Genomic DNA, 19661 nt, shown 5'->3' with positions numbered 1-19661 from the left:
GACTGGTCCTACGACAGGACTCACCAGCCCCTCCTCAATGGAGGCAAAGGGCCATTGCCTTTTTGCTGAAGACTTCCCAGGGCTCCTTTTTCTCCTGCTCTTCCTTGTGAAATTTCTAGAGCCCACAGATGTACTGAGTGGTCTTCTTCTCTCTGCAAGGTAATACCAGAGCCCATTCCCAGCAAAAAGGAAACGGCAGAGGTCTACTGGAAAGACAGCTTCACATTGGGGATATTTCGAGGGTGGCCAGTTTGGGACTTCTCCTGCAGATGGAGAGGCTGGGAGGATGGGACACACAGCTGGCAGCCAGCACAGTGTGGAATGCACAAAAGCCCCTCTTTTCCTCTCCCCTCCCCTTATGTTGCTGTGTCTTTTAAGCCTACAGTTATGCTGTGATGCCTACCTCTCCCACTATTCTATGGAGAAATAGGACCCAGGAGCCATTTACTTTTTACTGAATGAAGAGTTATTGAAGAAACTAAAATTAGTCTTAAAAATGAAATAAAGAGTCCATAGTAATATAGTAACTATGTTAGTACTGAATAAGCACATTTTAAAAACTCAGAAAAAAAGTAAAGAAAAATTAAAAGAAAAAGAACACAAATATAAATGACCTAACAATTGGAAGAACATCATTAGAGAAAATAGCTCTTGTTTATGCACAGGTATATTTCAGTGGTAGACTTTCCATTTGGTATACCACCTGTAGCAAGATTTTATGTCTAGTCCTTTCTGAGAAAAGAGTTTTGTGTAAAATTGAGGAACGATCCAAGAAATGCAAAACCATTATAGTGGAATCTTCTGGACTCTTTGGATAGAAAAGGAGCGCTCTGTACCATGTGGTGCAGCAGCTGCAAAATTTTCCCAAGTAGTGTGTGTACTCAAACACGTGTGGAAGGATAGAATGAAACTCACACACCCAGTAATGAGCTCCATGTGGCAGCCTGCTATGGTGCCTCCCAAAGACACTGCATCAGAAAATGTGGACTCTGCCTCCTACTTCGCACTTTTCCAGTGCAGTCTTTGGCCACTGTAGCTCAGTTACTGGTTACATGGCCATCAGTCTTTTGGAGAGAGAATGAATGCTCCTCCAAATCTACCTACTGTTTAAGACTCTACTCTCCTTCAATTGAATAAGGAAAATGTGGTATATTTACAGAATGGAATACTACTCTGCCATAAAAAAATAATGAAATACTGCCCTTCACAGAAACAGAGATGAACTTAGAGAAAACCATAAGTGAAATAAGCCAGGCACAGAAAGAGAGATACCACCATGCCCCCACTCAAGTGGGAGCTAAAAAAATAAACAAATAAATAAAAAAAGAGAGGAAGAAAGATAAAACAATCACAATAATACACTGAACTTTCAAAAGGAGAGAATAAAACTGAGGTTACCAGAGGTGGGAAAGGGAGAGTTGGGGGTAAGGGAGGAATTAGTAAAGGGCCATGAAAAACGATTACATTATATGTTATTGAATATACTAATTATCCTGATTTGAGCATCACATATTGCACACGAGTATTGACATTCAACTCTGTACCCAACAGATATGTACAATCAACTATGTTACAATAAAAACAAATTCTTTTTAATAAAAAAAAAGCAAGGCCAACCCTCTAAAAAAAAAAACTCTCTTTATTGCAATAAAGAGAATTTGATGACAAAAGAAGACAGATGGTGAGCAGCTCACTGATAGAAATCTTAGCATGTCCTACCTTTACTCTTCAAATTCAAGCTTCCTGAAAGAAGAGCTACTTTGTTGAAAGGTGCCAGTGAGATTTAAAAGGCTTTCCCGACCCATCTTTACCACCCCTGCTCACTCCTACCCAGTACTGCATAGCAGAGACCCTCCATCCTAGCAATCGTGAAATAGAATTGCTAAAACAATAATAAAATGTAAGTGATTAAAAAAATAGACAACTAAAAGCTATAGCTTTCCACATAAAAATAAAAGGGCTATAATATTTCATTGCAAAACTCCAAGTGATGTTTTATAAAATTGATAAATATAGGTTTTCAACTTTCTGGTTTGTGTATTATATCTAGTATTTACATTAGTTGCCATATGTGGACGAATGCTTAAACAGATTTTAGAGATTTTTAAAACATGAATTATACCACAAGTTTAGTTAAATGTTATTGTACTTCAATATGTCTAATCATCTTTTCCAAAATCTTCAATGATTCTTCAAGTAAAAATGTTTGAGTTTAGAATTTTCTCTTTTTTAGCGCTGCTTTACATTTATGGACCGCGGATTTGTGTTTAAGATGGTTAACAATTACATCAGCATGTTCTCCTCTGGTGACCTCAAGGTAAAAACCATGTTCAGGAGTGAGTTTTGTAAACTATGGCATTGTAAATAAATAAACTGGTCTCTGTGCATATCCGTCTAAAGCATTAAATCTCTAACAGAAAATAATTCCTGTGCCAAGAAGAGTCAGCCTTTTACTGGTTCATGTGCAGAGTACATCTCCTCCTAAGTCCTTCCTTATTGGGGAACAAGTGGAATCAAAGTGTCCCATTTCATTTCTGTTTCCTGCAGGTGGTGAAGGCAGTGGCTCTTTTCAGCCTCTGTTTAGCTTATAGGTTTTTAACTTTCTGGTTTGTGTATTATATCCAGTATTTAAATTAGTTGCCATATGTGGGCAAATGCTTAAACATATTTTAGAGACTTTTAAAACACTTATACGACAAGTTATAATTCTTATAGCCCAATTTTCTCTAGAATGTCTTGGTTTTAGCACCAAAAGTCCCACTTCCCAGAAACCTTCAGTCCTTGGCAGAATGGGACAGTCAATCACCCCACCCACCTAGGGGTATGTGTTGGGGAGATAGGAGGAAACTTTACAGCAGTGCTTCCCAAGGTGTGCTTTTTTAGGCCAGCGAGGTAGCACCACCTGGAAGCTGAGCCACCACTGATGTGGCCCCCAAATCTTATTTAACAGGACTTTTGGGTGACTCTTACACACTCAAATTTGAGAACCACTGAGCTATAGTATGGCATATGTTGAGGAGATCTAAGACTGGAAATGGGCCAGATTATGAAAGCTGTATCAGTCAAGTTTCTTGGGGTTGCAAGCAACAGAAACTGACTTGGATTTGAGCAAAAGAAAGTTTATTAGAACCATATCAGGAGTAAATAACATTGAAGAAACAGCTAAAGAACATGAAATTTGCAGAATATCCATTTAGATATAATTGCAGTAGGCCTAAATTATACATTTTTTCAGAGGCCAAACAGAATGTGCTCGATTAATAATAATTAACCTATAATTTAATTATGTTCCTGTTCACTATGATGTACAAAGAATTAAATCAAAAACATCCTTGTTTGAAATGGCAGAATTTTAAATTATTGATTAAAGTTGCCACAAAATGCAATTCTAAAATATCTGAGTAAATGGAATGTATTTTATTTTGTGAGTTAATATTAGTAAACGTAATGAAGACAATTGTTGTCTTAATAATGATTATTGAGCAGGCATGAGAGTGAATACAGAGCAGTTATGAATTAGCAATGCAAATTGCTCCTACAAATGTGGTTGTTCGCAACATGTGTTACAGTAGCCTTAACACCATGTCTGGACTCCACTTATCCAGACATTATTGAAAAGACAGACCTGTTTGCATGGGCGGGGAGGAAGTAGAATTAATAATGTACTCTAAGAGCAAGTGCCATACAGATTCAATCTAATTTTAGATGATATGAATCATTGTCTTCCTTAGCTCTGGATCGTAGGAGCTGATCAGAATGGTCTGTTTTATGATCTGAGTATAGTTTTCGAGAGAGCTCTGTTCATGTGGTGCATCAGGATTTTTCTCATAATATTTGTATCACAACATAAGGCAAAAGTAGCTAAAAACGTGAATGAGAAGATTCTTATCTCGTAAACACTCAATGTAGCTTACGAGTGGGATCATTTCATAAGGAGCCCTTGACCAGTCTCTGAAAATAGGGAGTCTAACTACCTGCACCACTTGGGAGGAAACAAAATCCTTTCATCTTAACAATGACCTCGTGGTCACACAAAAGTAACTACATCTTTTTAGAGATAAGATTCGAGTACAGATTTTTTTGTTGTTTGTATTAACTTTCCTGGAATGTAAATAATAGTCATTCAATTTGACTCTTTTTCAGACCTTATGCCAGTATAAATTTGATTTTCTTCAAGAAGTATGTCAGCACGAACATTTTATTCCTTTGTGTCTCCCCATAAGATCTGCAAACATCCCAGGTAATAATTCCCAGAGTTTTCGTCTACACATTTCTGTTTGTTTGTTTGTTTCTCCTTTTTGTTTGTTATATTCTGTTTCCTCGGTGGCAGTTTTGTCTGAAGTTGTCGCATGGGTTTCAGACCCAGGTAATCTGATTAAAATGCAAGAGAGGCTGTCGGCACATGATGATAAATATGCTCTATTTCTCAATTTTTGTGTTTCTTTTTTTGTTAAAGAGAAGGCCAGCAAAATTATAAAACCGTTGGTTGTAAATCAAAGAATTTTAACCTTGAGCTATGCTGTTTTTCACCTTACTGGCTCCAAAAGACCACTTTCCTTTGATTTTGAGACATAAAATTACAGGGAGAAAAAGTTATACTTTGTGAGTACAAATTCATTGGAAATTACCGATCAATGCGTGTAATTATTTAAAATGCAGTTCCTCAAAATGAAATGAGCTTTTACAAAGAAAACTGATGCCGAGGAAGGAAGGAAGGGAAGGAGAAGAGGAAGAGAGAGAGGGAGGGATGGAGGGAAGGAAGGAAGGAAGGAAGGAAGGAAGGAAGGAAGGAAGGAGGGAGGGAGGGAGGGAGGGAGGGAGGGAGGGAAGGAAGGAAGGAAGGAAGGAAGGAAGGAAGGAAGGAAGGAAGGAAGGAAGGAAGGAAGGAAGGAAGGAAGGATGAAAGAGAGGAAGAAAGGGAGGGAGAGCAGCACTGTAAATACTTGCTACCTCTAGAGGTTGGGATGCAGGTAAGAACGCGGCTTCACGTTTTCTTGACTCTACTTTCTATGGCATAAATAATATATAGGAAATACATTGATTTATTAGTTTTGTGAAAAAAAATAGACATCACCCATCTAGACATCAGAAATGAATCAAACATCAAGATGCAAAGAAAATACTAAAATAATTTAGGAACTTGAAATATTTTACTTCTCAGCAGTGAATGAACTAGGGCACAGTTTTGATATTTATGGAAAGCAGAAACTAAGAGGGTAAAGAGCCTCCTTCTAGCTACGATAGCTTCCACTGATATTTTGGAAGGAAAAAAAAAGAGTAAAACACATGATCAAGCCTATGAAAGTTTTGCCACTTTAATCTTAAATGTAAGCTACATACATTATTCCATTCTTTTCTAACTTATGAAACACATTTTATCTAATGCCTTTATAGAAAAAAGGGTAGAAATGTTATTTTGGACAATAACATTTTTAGACTTTGGGGTTTTTTTGTATTTGTTTTTGTTTTATAAACTCATGCCAAGTTGTTATTGGGTAAGCCAAACTGGCTAAAATACTCAAGAGAACCAAACCTTTATTAGGTTATTTTGATTTCAATTGTTTTAGTCTCTTTGTAAATCTGATACTATAAACAGTGAACATAAAAATATATGTTTCATGCCAGGCAGATTTCTGATAGAATAATAGGTGCTCAAGTAGAAGACTAAGAGTTAAAATAAATTTATGACATTCTTTTTTTAGGAAATCAAATAAATAATCTAAAGTATTTTCTTTGAAAACCAGCAATATTGAGATTCACTTACATTTTTAATCAATATATTTTAATTTCTCAGTATAAATTGCACTTAGTTAATGAGTATATGTGTGTGTCTGAGTATATATATATATGAACTTTATTTATATTAAATGTGAATTTTTGTTTATTTATATATATTAGATCCTTTGACACCTTCGGAATCAACTCAAGAGTTTCATGCATCAGGTAAATGGTGATATTTTATATTATGTTAGCTAAACATCAATAGCCATAGCATCAGCCGATAATATTAATGAGTGTAGACACTACAACGTTCCAACTTCCAAGTGCTAATAAATAGCCATATATTTAATATCATATAGTCAAAATATTCAAAAGTTGATTGAACTTTTCTCTTGTCATGGATAATTTAATGATTCCCTAACTTCAATTCTTTCATATTATATTCTCTAGAGGTTGAAATTTTCTTTAATTTCCCAAAGCAATAGCCCTTTAATATTATTATTCCACTGAGAAATGTACTTAACCTGAAGCCCATTGATTTTTAGTTTCCTAAACTTCCACATTCAGTGCCATCTTCATGAACTGAAAAAGTCAATACGTTTAATTTGCTATTGGTCAGTTATGAACTGGAATATTCCAGTAGTTTCTTATACTAATCATAACCACCTCATGGGTTGTACTGAGGATTAAATGGGATAATGCATGTAAAATGCTTAGCCTAGAGCTGGCACAATGTATGTGTTCTATACATGGGTGCTAGTCTACTGTTTTCCCCCAACTTTACTGAGATATAGCTGACAAATAAAAATTATACAATGCTCCTCAACTTCCGATGGGGTTACAACCCAATAAACCCATTCACTGTAAGTCGAAAATGCATTTAATACTCCGATAAATGCATCATAAAGTCAAAAACATTTTAAGTTGAATCATTGTAAGTCAGGTACCTCCTGTATAAGTTGTACAGCATGTTTTGATACACATATACACTGCAAAGTGATTACCACAGTCAAGCTAACTAACATATCATCACCTCGTATAATTACTATCTTTTTGTATCTGTGTGGTAAGAACAATTAAGATCCACTCTTAGCGTATTTCAAGTATACAAACGTTATTATTAACTGTAGTTACCATGCTGTACATTTGATCTTTATGATTTTTTCCATCTTATCACTGAAAGTCGGTACTCTTTGACCCAAATTCCCCCACTTCTCCCATCCCCCAGACCCTGGCAACTACCTTTCTACTATTACTATGAGTTCAACTTCTTTAGATTTTATGTATTAACTGAGATCATGCAGAATTTGTCTTTCTGTGTTTGGCTTATTTCACTTAGTATAGTGTCCTCCGGGTTTATCCATGCAGTTACGAACAGTAGGATTTCCTTCTTTTCTTATGGCTGAAAAATACTTCATTATACGTATCTATCACATTCTCTTTATCCATTGCTCTGTGGATGGACACTTAGGTTGTTTCCATATCTCAGCTGTTGTAAACCATGCTGTAAAAAGTAGGGGAGTGCAGAGATCTCTCTGAGATACTGATTTCAATTTCGATAGATACATACCCAGAAGTTGGATTGCTCGATCCTATGGTAGTTCTATTTTTAGTTTTTTGAAGACCCGCCATAGTATTTTCCACAATGGCTTTGTCAAGTTCACAATCCCACCAACAGTGTACAAGAGCTCCCTTTCCTCCACGCTGGCCAACACTTGCTGTCATTTGACTTCCTGATAATAGTTGTCCTAACAGGTATGAGATGACAGCTCATCATGATACTGATTTGCATCTCTCTGATTATTAGTGATGCTGAGCACTTTTTCATATACCTAATACCCATTTGTATGACCTCTTTGGAAAAAATGTCTATTTGAGTCCTTTCTTTTTTTTCTTTGCTATTGAGTTCCTCATGTATTGGGGGTAGGAGCTCCTGCCGGATATATGGTTTGCAAGTATTTTCTCTCAATCTATAGGTTGCCTTTTCACCTTGTTGATTGTTCCATTTACTGTCTAGAAACTTTTTAGTTTGATGCAGTCCCACTTGATTTTTGCTTTTGTTGCTTGTGCTTTGGAGGTCATATTTATAAAATTATGTCAAAGAGCATTTCTCTTATGTTTTCTTGTAGGTGCTAGTACTACTATTAATAGTTGCATTTATGAAGCACATTGTACAATTCTGAATAATCCATTACTACTGGACACTTTAATCTTCTTTGCTCCATACTTATGGTTCAAAATTTTGCAGCCCCTTTGGCTTCCCTCACATCTTTCAGCCGACTTGTCCTGGGGAGTTTACTTCTGTACTCAGTTCCTACTACCCCAACCCAGACACCATGTCTTCACTTGTTCTCTTCCTCCCCCAATTCTGCAGCCTCCTGTACTGTGTCCCTCACCCCACATCTCCCTGCAGTGTAATTCGTTTGCATACTGCCACCATATTAATAGGACAATAAAGCACGCATCTAATCAGGCCACTGATCTCAGAGATCTTAACATCTCCTACAGAATTAAATGCAAATGGCAGAGAGACCTGAATGCCAGCTAAGGGGTTTGTAGTTAAATTTCTCGAACATCTAGTCTACCTTATCTCTCAAGCCTCAATTCTCACCACACATCTTTTGGATGCTGTTCTGACTGCCACATACCTGTGCTTTCAGAATTTTGTGCCATCAAAAACTATATCCTTTCTTCTCCCAACCTCCTGTCCTCTCTCCACTGCCTCCGTCTACTCCCACAAATACCTGCACCTCCAAACCTTAAGCATCCTCAAAGGCCCATCTCAACATATTCCTTCTGGTAACATTTCCAGATTTTTCCAGACACAAAATATATTTTTCTCCTCTCAACTCCTGTAATACTGTAAACATGCCCTTTTTATGGAATTTAACATTTGATGTGTGTTAAGTTGTATTTGTATTTGTGTTTGTCCGTATCTTACTGAGTTCTCCTTGAAGATACAACACGTCTCATCTCTTAGCAAGACTGTATTACTGAACCCCTCCTAGTGGTGGGAGGGGTTGATAAAAGTTGTTTGATATATCTGTCTCAATTATGGAGTGATTATTTGATTTTCAATGGCATGATTTCTTTTCTTTCCTTTTAAGATATGCCTGAATATTCGGTTACAAATGAATTTTGCCGCAAACACTTCTTAATTGGAATTCTACTCCGAGAAGTTGGCTTTGCCCTGCAGGAAGATCAAGACATCAGACACTTAGCTTTAGCTGTCCTAAAAAATCTAATGGCTAAGCATTCATTTGATGATCGATACAGAGAACCAGTAAGTGATCTTCCTTTCTCCCTTCCCTAAACACCATTTAATGGCTCACTGCATTAAGTGCATATCAAACCTACAAGCCTATTGATTTTTATTTGAATCATTTCTTTTGGCTACTTTTTCACCTAGAGAAAGCAGGCCCAGATAGCAAGTCTGTACATGCCCCTGTATGGCATGCTTCTGGACAACATGCCAAGGATTTACCTGAAGGACCTGTATCCTTTTACTGTCAATACATCTAATCAGGTAAGCTTGCACAATATTTCACATTTCTATTTTAATAAAGAATTTGTCTTGTTTATATTTCTGCCCTGCATAACAATCCCCCTCCCCCACACACACATACACCATCTGTGAGCAAACTGGTAGTTAAACAACACTTTTGCTGGGTATTTTGAGAAATTCACATCCATGTCATTTGTTCCAGATTGGTCACTTTAGCCTTCCACCTGGTCCATCTCTTCAGCATTTTTTTTTTTCCTCTGTTCTCTGCCTCACTGGCCAATTCTTTTCCATTTTTGTAGGTTTCCCTGTTGCATTCATGGTTCCATCCTCAGTGTACACCTGTCCCCCACCTCTCTCTGCATTGCCATTATGCCCAGCTGGTGTCAGTATAGCCAAGTGCCTTATTTATAGTCACTGCCTAGGAGTGGCCTGTTTATAATTCTTCCCCGACTCAGCCATCATTGTGAACAACAATCCGCTACAGATCTGTTGCCTGTGTTCAAATCCCAGACAAATTAACACACTGCTGAATCCAGTAACTATGGAAGATATTCCTATCTAAAAGTTAGAGTTATGGCTTTGGAATTTTTTTCTCTTTGGACCTTGTTTAAATCCCAGCAGTATCAGTTACTGCCTCGGTGACCTTATATAAGTTATCCAACCTCTTTAAGCCAACATTTCCTTATTCGTAAAATGGGATAAAATACCTACATCATAGCATCCTTCTGAGGATAAAATTGTGTAATAGAAAACATTCACATTGAGTCTGGGATATAATAAATATTTAAAATCTAGTTGTTAGTAATAGTAATATACATAAAATAAGCCATGATAGTAATAATATATGAGTATAATCTCTAATAGAGTCCATGAACATATTTATATAAGCATTCCAGCTATTTAGTTAATACCTAAAAGATTGTTTCTATTGCATCATTAAAAAAAATCACATAAGCAATCAAATTGTGACTCAGAGTATGGATTTGATTGCATTCACTTTCACTGCTTACTCTGGCAGAAACCGTTTGCTGGAATATAAAAGATCAGATTAAGTATTTAACTAAAAGTGTGATGAAGAAGGCTTATGTGGGTTTACAATGTTAAAATGTCCTGATTCCTGTTCATCTCTTCTGCATCTTGAATATAGGGATCAAGAGATGATTTAAGCACCAATGGAGGATTTCAAACCCAGACAGCTATGAAACATGCGAACTCTGTGGATACATCATTTTCTAAAGATGTTTTAAATTCCATAGCAGGTACTGGAGACCTTATGAGAACACTTGTGTTTAACACTCATCCACGTCGACATTGTATACCACTGTGCTTTTTACCCAGTCCATAATTCATTATGCATAATCCATATGGCAAAGTATACATTTGTACAACCGAAGAGTCTGAATGCCAACCAGTAACTTCCTCTTCTAGTGTTCACTTTTACTTGCCTTAAGAAGCAATCTACTCAGGTATTATCCAGTTGCTTCATTCTGGAAACAGTCTTTAAGTTTTCATGGCATACAGCATTTCAAAATATAATAGCTCTTCAGTTTCAAAGATTATTTTTAAGAAGTATTTTGAAAATGACATTTTAATTTCTCATGAACTGTCAAAAGTTGAAAGCTCCTTCTCAAAGTATCTTCATGAACTTTTACTACAGCATTTTTAGAATGAGAGCTATCTTTCTATAAAGAGCATTTTAAGAAACCAAAGGAACATGCTTTAATTTATTTCCACTGATAATGGTCCAAATTCTCCTAAGTCTGTAATGGCCATTCAATTAATATTTAAAATGTTGCATATCATTAATGCCAATCCCAGACTCTGTTATGTTCGCCTTTCACAACATAGCTACCACCTCAATAATCAATATCTTTTTGGTTCATCATTGCAGCTTTTTTTTTGTACCCATACATCTCATTACCATATGTGTGCTGTGGCTTGTGTTTACAGCATTTTCATCAATAGCTATTTCTACAGTAAACCATGCTGACTCCAGAGCCTCCTTAGCAAGTCTTGACTCCAATCCCAGTACCAATGAGAAGAGCAGCGAGAAGACGGACAACTGTGAAAAGGTGCGACTTCCCTCCCAGACTGACCAGTTGTCATGATTCCAAGTGAGAAGTCTCTTCCTCTTACTAGGGCATTCTTGGCCCTTTTATTTCTAGATCCCACGACCCTTGTCTTTGATTGGCTCAACTCTTCGGTTCGACAAGTTAGATCAAGCAGAAACCAGGAGTCTCCTTATGTGCTTTCTTCACATTATGAAAACAATTTCAGACGGTAAAGAAAACTCTTTAAAATTAGATTTTTTTGAAAAAGCAAAGTTTGAGTTTTAAAGAGTCTCATGCCCCACGGTGTTTCCTTCTAGAGACTCTCATTGCCTACTGGCAGAGAGCACCCAGTCCGGAGGTGTCCGACTTCTTCAGCATCTTGGAGTAAGTTATACAGTTGATTAGATAACACTGTTTTTCTGGAACCTTCACAACATCAAACTGTACCCCATAAGCATGCACAATTACAATGTGTAAATTAAAATATTTTTTATTGAAACAGTTGATTGTACATATCTATGGAGTACAGTTAAATATCAATACCTGTGTGCAATATGTGATGCTAAAATCAAGATAATTAGTATATGCAAAAATAAACAAATGAAAAAAGAAAGATATGACAGTCACAATGATATGTTGAACTTTCAAAAGGAGAGAATAGAACTGAGGTTACTGGAGGTGGGAAGAGGTGGGGGGTGATAAAGGAGGAATTGGTAAAGGGCCACAGAAAAACAATTACATTGTGTAATGCTGAATAAAATAATTTTTTTTTAAAAGTTTTTTAAAAAAGGAGAGAGACATTTACAAATACAGCCACTAAGCATTCTGCTGTACAATTTCTTTTTTACACAATAACAGATGATAGAGTGCTGTGTGGCGTTCCAGGGAATGGATATTCTGTTGAATTTTTGGTTGGTTTGTTGCAATAATAAACATGAGTTATATCTTAAAAAAAAATTAGCTCATTATACCACCCTTCATTCCAAAGACCATATGGTAAATTATATAACAATACGTAAAACATATTTAATTTACTATTTTCTTCAATATACTAAATGAAAAGTTTGATAAATAAAAGGTTATAAATAATTGGAATATGACTTTTTTTTCCCCTTTCTAGTGTTTGCCTTCAAAATTTCAGATACCTAGGAAAACGCAATATAGTAAGGTAATGATTTTAAATTCTCATAGGTTAATCTGGTTTTTTAAGATTATGACACATATCAATATATCAGGTTCAAAAAATAAATATATATTATAAATCTTAAAATGCAAATAAGGATTGTTAGGTTAACTTCACATTAGGCAAAGAACTTTGAAGATGGTCCCATACCCATAGTAGAGCTAGGAATAAAGTTGTCCAGGGAGAAAAGCACAAACACATACATTTTTAAAAGGAAACCACATTTCATGTATCTTCGGAGCTAATTTATCTATTGTTACATAGTTAGAACTTGGAAGATACCTATTTAAGAAAAGACATCTAGTAAACTAAAAAAAAAAAGTAATCTGGAATAACTTTGTGCTGTCATCATCTTCTCATGAAAGACAGCAAAGTTCACAGCACCTTCACTCACCCCCCCTCTCCCATATACAAAAGAACATGGGATTTTATGTTTTACTGATTCATAGCATGTGAAATATTTCATTCTTCACTAATTACTTTGTCAGGTGCCATTCTCTTTTCATATGTAAGTTACAAATGCTAAGCTGTAATTAAAACTTAGTTTTCCTTGCAGAAAAATTGCTGCTGCATTTAAATTTGTGCAGTCCACCCAGAACAACGGAACTCTCAAAGGATCCAATCCTTCCTGCCAGACATCAGGTCTCTTGTCACAATGGTAATGTCACATTTGCTAGGTATTTAACATTGTATATGTGTGTATATATGTGTGTATGTCTGCATGGGGGGTGGATACACACATACGCACAAACACATACATATACCAGGGTACTTCAAAAGTTCGTGGAAAAATAGAATTGAAAGGTAACAAAAATCTTTCCATGAATTTTTTGAAGTACCCTCTTGTGTGTGTATTTCAAACCAAATTCAAATTTCAAATAATTCTATGTATTTATCTGAAGAAACTTCTTAATTACTTACCTATCTGCCTCACTAGCTTGCAAAGACCAAAGAGATAAGGATTATGCCTTATTTATACGCACTTGGCACACAATGCCTCTCATAGAATGAACACTAATGAGTATTTCCATTCAATTAAACCTGAAAGGTAGAAATGATTCCAATAAATGCCTCTTTTAATGCTTGTCAATCTCCTAGTGACATAGCAAAATACAGGATCATGTCTTTCTATTCTTCTCAATAATTGTAATATTTTAGCAATGTCCTTGAAGCTGAAATTGTTTTGTGAAGGGTCAAAAGCAATGAGGAAGCATGAATGGCTCCATAAGGTCACTTTACATTTCCTAGTCATTAGACTGATGTGACTCATGTATAGGACCTGGAATCATTCTTCATTAGCCTGCCCAATGGCAAACATTTGTCCTGAGGTCCTGCCTCAGAGCTCCTCGGGGTCTAGTAAATAAGAATTCTTTGCTAACATTTTCCCTAGTTTGATTTATTCTTCCCAGAGGTATAATAATAATACGTAACGTGAATGTTTTAGAAAGAGTTTAAGAAGGGAATATGAAAGTGGTATATAGCCAATAAATCATATAATAAATTTTACCTCCCTCCACGAGGACCCTTTAGAATTGCTCTCTAGTGAGAAAGTAAATGAAAAAAAAAAATGTAATGGGTGTGTTTTGCAAATAGTAGTAGAATAGAGGACAGTAAAGAATTGCTTTCCACCTTCAATACTAATAATAACCCACCTGAGGTCACTGCAGTTCTGCAGATGTTTGGTGAGTTAGATTTCAGGCTTCTCTTGGAACATCTGAACAGCTCCTGGCCATTTGCCGTCCTCGCCCCCTAGAAACCAAGGCTTTTCCTCCATGAGTTCCAGACTGGATTGATAAATCATGAGGAATTTCCAAACACAGGGATAGAAAAGCCAGGGTTGTTCCAGTACAGATTTTATGCTTTATCTCTTTAAAAAAAATTTGATGCATCTGAGCTATACAATATTGTACGTTTTAATGTCTGCCACTGTGTCTGATCAGCCAGTAGCCAACTTAGCATTTATGGAATCCCACTATTACATTTTAAAAAATGAATGTGTTTGAATAGAATTAATTTGTGTGTCTGCTATTCTATATATTATTCTTCTGAACCCTATTTTGGCTTAAATAAAATTTCTCCAAAAGTACTTTAAAAAGTCCCTTTTATCATGTCACCTATAATTAATACTTTTGATAAAAAGTCTGTTCAAATTATTTTTTATATTTGACTCAATCTAGAATATTTCAATGAATCATTGAATATAACATCTCCAAGTAACTTGAACTACTTTTTTATTTAATTTTCAGGATGCACACCACTTCCAATCACGAAGGACATAAACAGCACAGATCACAAACTTTACCTATAATACGAGGCAAAAATGCACTTTCTAACCCCAAACTCTTGCAGATGTTAGACAATACCATGACCAGTAAGTAAACCAGAAATAATAGGAACAAGATGGTTATCAATTTTTCTCTAGGTATGGGTAGCATATGAAATGCATAATGGTGTTTTAGAAACATAAGGAATGTTGTTGTTCCAGTGAAACCCCTGCTTTTAAGGATTGCTGTTGCCCCGGGGTATTTCTTAGAGGAAAGAGTGATTTTAAGAATGTAGTGCCTTTATGGGGAGAAAAGGGGGTAGGGACAGCTCTCAGTGTAATATGCTGGGCAGCTGCTCAGGAAACAAGTCACTTTGGGCATTGTGAGGGTTGTGGGGGCCTCTCTCAACCAGGTTATTACTCGGCGGGAAGAGGATCAAGCTGTCCATGTCCCAGAAGCAGTAAGCATGCGATCTTGAATCCAGAGATGCATGCGTCCCAGCTTGTGAATGAGGACAAAACAGAACCCAGTGTTCTGTAGCATGTAATTGTTAGCAATTATGGATGCGTGGCCCACAGTTACTTGTTTAAAGGCACATGCCTTAACCTGTAAACACACTTTGTGCCTTTCTTGAAGGGGCCATTTGTGTATGCTGTCCACTGAGACTGTACATTTGGTCTATTAACCTGGAAGCATAGAACTTGAAACAGCCTGATTACGGATGACATATGACCTTGTCGATGGCTGAATTAGTGGAACAGAGCTAAGAACTAATGGAAATCCTACAGCTGTCATATGCAGAGGGCACACGCACTAAAGACTCTGTCTAGTGTTTTTAATTTAGCCAATAGGAAGATTGAAAAAACAAAAGCACTTTTATTTAATAAATTAATAATCGAAATACCAGTAAACACTGTGTATTGTAAGAGAAGGAAATCCTTTGTAGGGCACAAAGAATTTTCTTAGACATTTATGTATGTTTTACTTTGTATTTTGTAGGCAACTCCAATGAAATAGACATCGTGCACCATGTAGACACTGAGGCTAATATAGCTACAGAGGTCTGCCTCACTATCCTAGACCTGTTATCCCTCTTCACTCAGATTCACCAGGTGAGTATGATCATAGCATTTTCTGCATATGATAAAATGGGAGTTAGAAAAGTCATGTGAAGTCAAGAACATGTTTTTTAAATAATTTATGAAATCAATTAGCCTTATATAGATCAACTTAAGTGTAAAGATGAAATTCAGATTTTATCTCAAGTTGACTAATGCAAGGTTGATATACACACATATGTATTTCACTATTGTCAGAAAATAGTCTTTCTGATTTCCCTTTGCTGTCAGGCAAGCTGGGCTGAGTGAGACTGTAACTCTGTGCTTTTTCAATATTGAAGGAGAGACAAATGGCACTATGTATTAAATTGACAACTAGATCCAAAAAACTAATAAGGTTGAGCATCTTATTAGAATGGCTAAAATTTAAAAGACTGATCATACCAAGTTTTGGCAAGGATGTGGAGAGACTGGAACTTTCATTTACTGTTGGTGGGAATGAAAAATGGTAAAAAACACTTTGGAAAACCATTTCTTAAGAAGTTAATAACACATTTATCACGTGACTAGCCATTTCAAAACTGGGTGTTTACCCAGGAGGAATGAAAGCATATGTCCACACAAACACACAAAGTTTTATACACACATGCATAGCAGCTTTATTTTTAATAGCAAAAATCTGGAAACAACAAATATACATCAACAGGTCGATGGATTAAAAAAACTTGTGGTATATTCATACAATAGAATACTACTCAGCAGTAAAAAGGAATAAACTACTGATACAAGCTATAACATGATGAATCTCAGGAAGCCCAGGCAAAAAAAAAAAAAAAGTATATACTATATAGTTCCACTTATATAAAATTTTACAAAATGCAAACTATAGAAACAGAAAGCAGATTGCCAGTTGCCTAGGGATATAGAGGAAGGGTGGGAGGAAAGGATTACAAAAAGATACTAAAAATCTTTTGAAAGTAATAAATGTGTTCATTATCTTGATGGTGGTGATGGTTTCATGGGTCTCTACCAATGTCAAATTTATCAAATTGTACACCTCGAATGCATGCAATTTATTGTATGTCAATTATACTTCAATAAAGCTATTAAAAATATTTCCAGCTCAAGCAAATGAGCTTACAAACCCAGGCTAACAGAGTAAGGATTGAGCCAGGAAAAGCTGGATACATTGAATAAAGTCTCGACACCCAAAAGAATGATTACACCAAGAAAGGCTTGTTTTTAGGTGACCCATCAGCATGGTGGTAGAAAAAGCAAAAACTACGTTTTGATTCTTTATTGCTCAGTGGAAATGTTGCTCGAATCTCATACATTTTAAAGGCTTTACCAATGTGTGCAAGGACCTGCCTATCTGACTTCATCTCCTGACCCCACCCTACTTGCCCGGTACCAGGCTTTTTTCTCAACTTGAACTCACAACCTCCCCTCCAACCCAAGGCTCTGTACTCTCTGTTTCTCCCCCCTGAAACAATCCTCACAAATTTCTCCATGGCAGGCTCCTTAGCTCATGTGTCAGTTATCCATCAGATGGGTCCTTGCTGATTGCCCTATCAAAGAAACTTTATTAGCAATTACTTTCTATCATATCATCCTACTCTATTTTCTTATTTAGTCATGTTTTTTTCAACCACTGCTATGTAAGTTTCACTGGGAACATAAACCATATCTTCTTGTTCAGTACTTTATTTCCAGCACTCAGAATTGTGCCTACCACATGGTAAGTACACAATAAATATTTTTTGAAAGGATACAAATGTTCTTTCACTTATTCTAAATAACATCTGTGCTGAACTTCTAGAGACAACTCCAACAATCTGACTGTCAAAATTCCTTGATGAAAAGGGTCTTTGATACCTACATGATCTTTTTCCACGTCAACCAGTCGGCCACAGCACTAAAGCATGTGTTTGCCTCCTTGAGACTGTTTGTAAGCAAGGTAAGGATCCTTAAGGTTCCAGCAAAAGCTCAGTTAAGGATGATAATGAACATGTAATAATCCTTGAATCTCTCTGTATGAAGGGAAGAAGGTTTGTTTTCTTCCATTTTGGTTTTATTAGACATTGATTCCTGGTCTCAAAATTAGCTCACAGCCTTGGTAATCTATCTGCTTGGATATTAAAAGGGAATAAAACTAGCCACCAATTCTTTGGGTTCTCAGTGTTTGCGGGATTGAGTTAGAGAAAATTTATACCCTCAATGTCATGTCTGTTCATGCCAAGGTAAGGATTCCACATTAAAGTGGATACAACTACTGCCTTTGAGCACACCTGTAAATAACATTTGTGATTTTAACAATGTCAGGTAACTAGAGGACATTTCAAAGCACTCAATTATTTTGGGTTTTCATCAATTATTGATACAAGAGATACAATGTAAAGAATTATTTCTAGGGAGAAAACAGAAATACTAACAGACTTTAATAAACAAAATTATATCCTCACTTGCAAAAGGAAAAAAAGACTAGGTTGAAAAAATAAAGAGGGGACTTTGTTCTAGGGAATTGTCAAATAGGAAAATTAACAAAGCAAAATGAAGGAATGTTGCTCACTGCACCTGTTCTGCCGTTTCTGCAGTTTCCTTCAGCATTTTTTCAAGGGCCTGCAGACCTCTGTGGATCATTCTGCTATGAGGTCCTAAAATGCTGTAACCACAGGTCACGGTCAACTCAGACAGAAGCCTCAGCACTTCTGTACTTTTTCATGAGGAAGAATTTTGAAGTTAATAAGCAGAAGTCAATTGTCCGGTCCCACTTACAAGTAAGTGCTGCTAATTTTCATTAATGCTATTGTTAAAACCACTGATCTGTTTCAGCAGTGATTAAGACCTGCTGTCCCCAGGTCAACCTGTAACTCCCCAGCAGATTTCTCCTTAAAGACATCCATCACACTTGGCTCTGGGGTTGTAGGAGTTGCACAGCTGAGCAGAAATCAGCAGAGCCCATATCTCCCTTATGCTTTTCTTTCTTCCGCCAGGGGATAGAATTGCATAGAATAGACAACTCAGGAAATCATGGCTAGCTCAAGGAAGCCAAATCTCACCGAATTCCAAATGCACACATTTCTTTCTTAGAGGCATCCCAAGATTCCAAGATTCCTGCAGCCTTTCTTCGTATTTAAGATTATAGGAAATGCCCTGTATTACTTGGCTTTCTGAAGATTTAGTACATAAAGATGTCATGCATTGGACCTACAGGAGAAATTAATGACACATTCATCCAATCCAGTGAATTTCTTTAAAACTGCTATTTCTGATTTTGCTTTTGGGGATTCATATTTTTTTTTCTCTTCCAGCTCATCAAAGCCGTAAGCCAATTAATAGCCGATGCTGGGATTGGAGGCTCTCGGTTTCAACATTCCCTTGCAATTACCAATAATTTTGCCAACGGAGACAAGCAAATGAAAGTAAGAAATGTTTTGTGTGCTTTTTCTAAACTGAAGTTGATTCTTTTTGTGAGATATCAAAATCGTAAAAATATATGAATTCTGTATTGTGTTGAGACTTTGAGACTTACGTTGAGTTTGCTTGTTTGAATTGATAATCAGCTCTTACACTTTCAGCACGGGATCTAATAAGTGGAATTTCCAAGAGGCATGGTTGAGTGGTATATAGCAAGAAGATTTACCATAAATATCCAGAAATACAGTAATTCACTCACAACTCCATTCTTGAGAAAATTCATCTTATGTTTCTTTTAGCACTTTCTGAAAATTTCTCCTTCAGTCATTATATTGAAAATCCCAAGGCTAGAGCCAGGCTTTAGTCATGGCTAGACCCAGGGATGAAAGCAAAGCTTTCAGATCCCCTCCCCCTACTGCCTCTATTTTGCCTCTGTCTCTGTGTCTCAGTTGAGTTTTCCTC

At 36.5% G+C, this 19661-nt stretch overlaps 1 protein-coding gene across 3 annotated transcripts in view; it reads left to right on the top strand.

The window, feature by feature from the left end:
- The window catches only part of DOCK10 (dedicator of cytokinesis 10), a 263202-nt gene that overhangs the window by 218792 nt on the left and 24749 nt on the right, over positions 1-19661 (top strand). For all 3 annotated transcript variants that reach the window (XM_063115061.1, XM_063115054.1, XM_063115070.1), the window contains exons 29-44: positions 2234-2317; positions 4144-4240; positions 5899-5943; positions 8829-9004; positions 9131-9247; positions 10374-10485; positions 11177-11298; positions 11392-11506; positions 11595-11661; positions 12398-12445; positions 13017-13118; positions 14707-14831; positions 15724-15836; positions 17602-17739; positions 18377-18559; positions 19094-19204. In XM_063115061.1, the coding sequence (XP_062971131.1) occupies positions 2234-2317; positions 4144-4240; positions 5899-5943; positions 8829-9004; positions 9131-9247; positions 10374-10485; positions 11177-11298; positions 11392-11506; positions 11595-11661; positions 12398-12445; positions 13017-13118; positions 14707-14831; positions 15724-15836; positions 17602-17739; positions 18377-18559; positions 19094-19204 (1755 nt within the window). The remainder of the gene's footprint in view (positions 1-2233; positions 2318-4143; positions 4241-5898; positions 5944-8828; positions 9005-9130; positions 9248-10373; positions 10486-11176; positions 11299-11391; positions 11507-11594; positions 11662-12397; positions 12446-13016; positions 13119-14706; positions 14832-15723; positions 15837-17601; positions 17740-18376; positions 18560-19093; positions 19205-19661) is intronic.

The sequence above is a fragment of the Cynocephalus volans genome, chromosome 1 (assembly GCF_027409185.1).
Source record: "Cynocephalus volans isolate mCynVol1 chromosome 1, mCynVol1.pri, whole genome shotgun sequence".
In the NCBI taxonomy this organism is placed as follows: domain Eukaryota; kingdom Metazoa; phylum Chordata; class Mammalia; order Dermoptera; family Cynocephalidae; genus Cynocephalus; species Cynocephalus volans.
The sequence above is the reverse complement of the archived record's forward strand: the minus strand, read 5'-3'. Positions and strand labels throughout refer to the sequence as shown.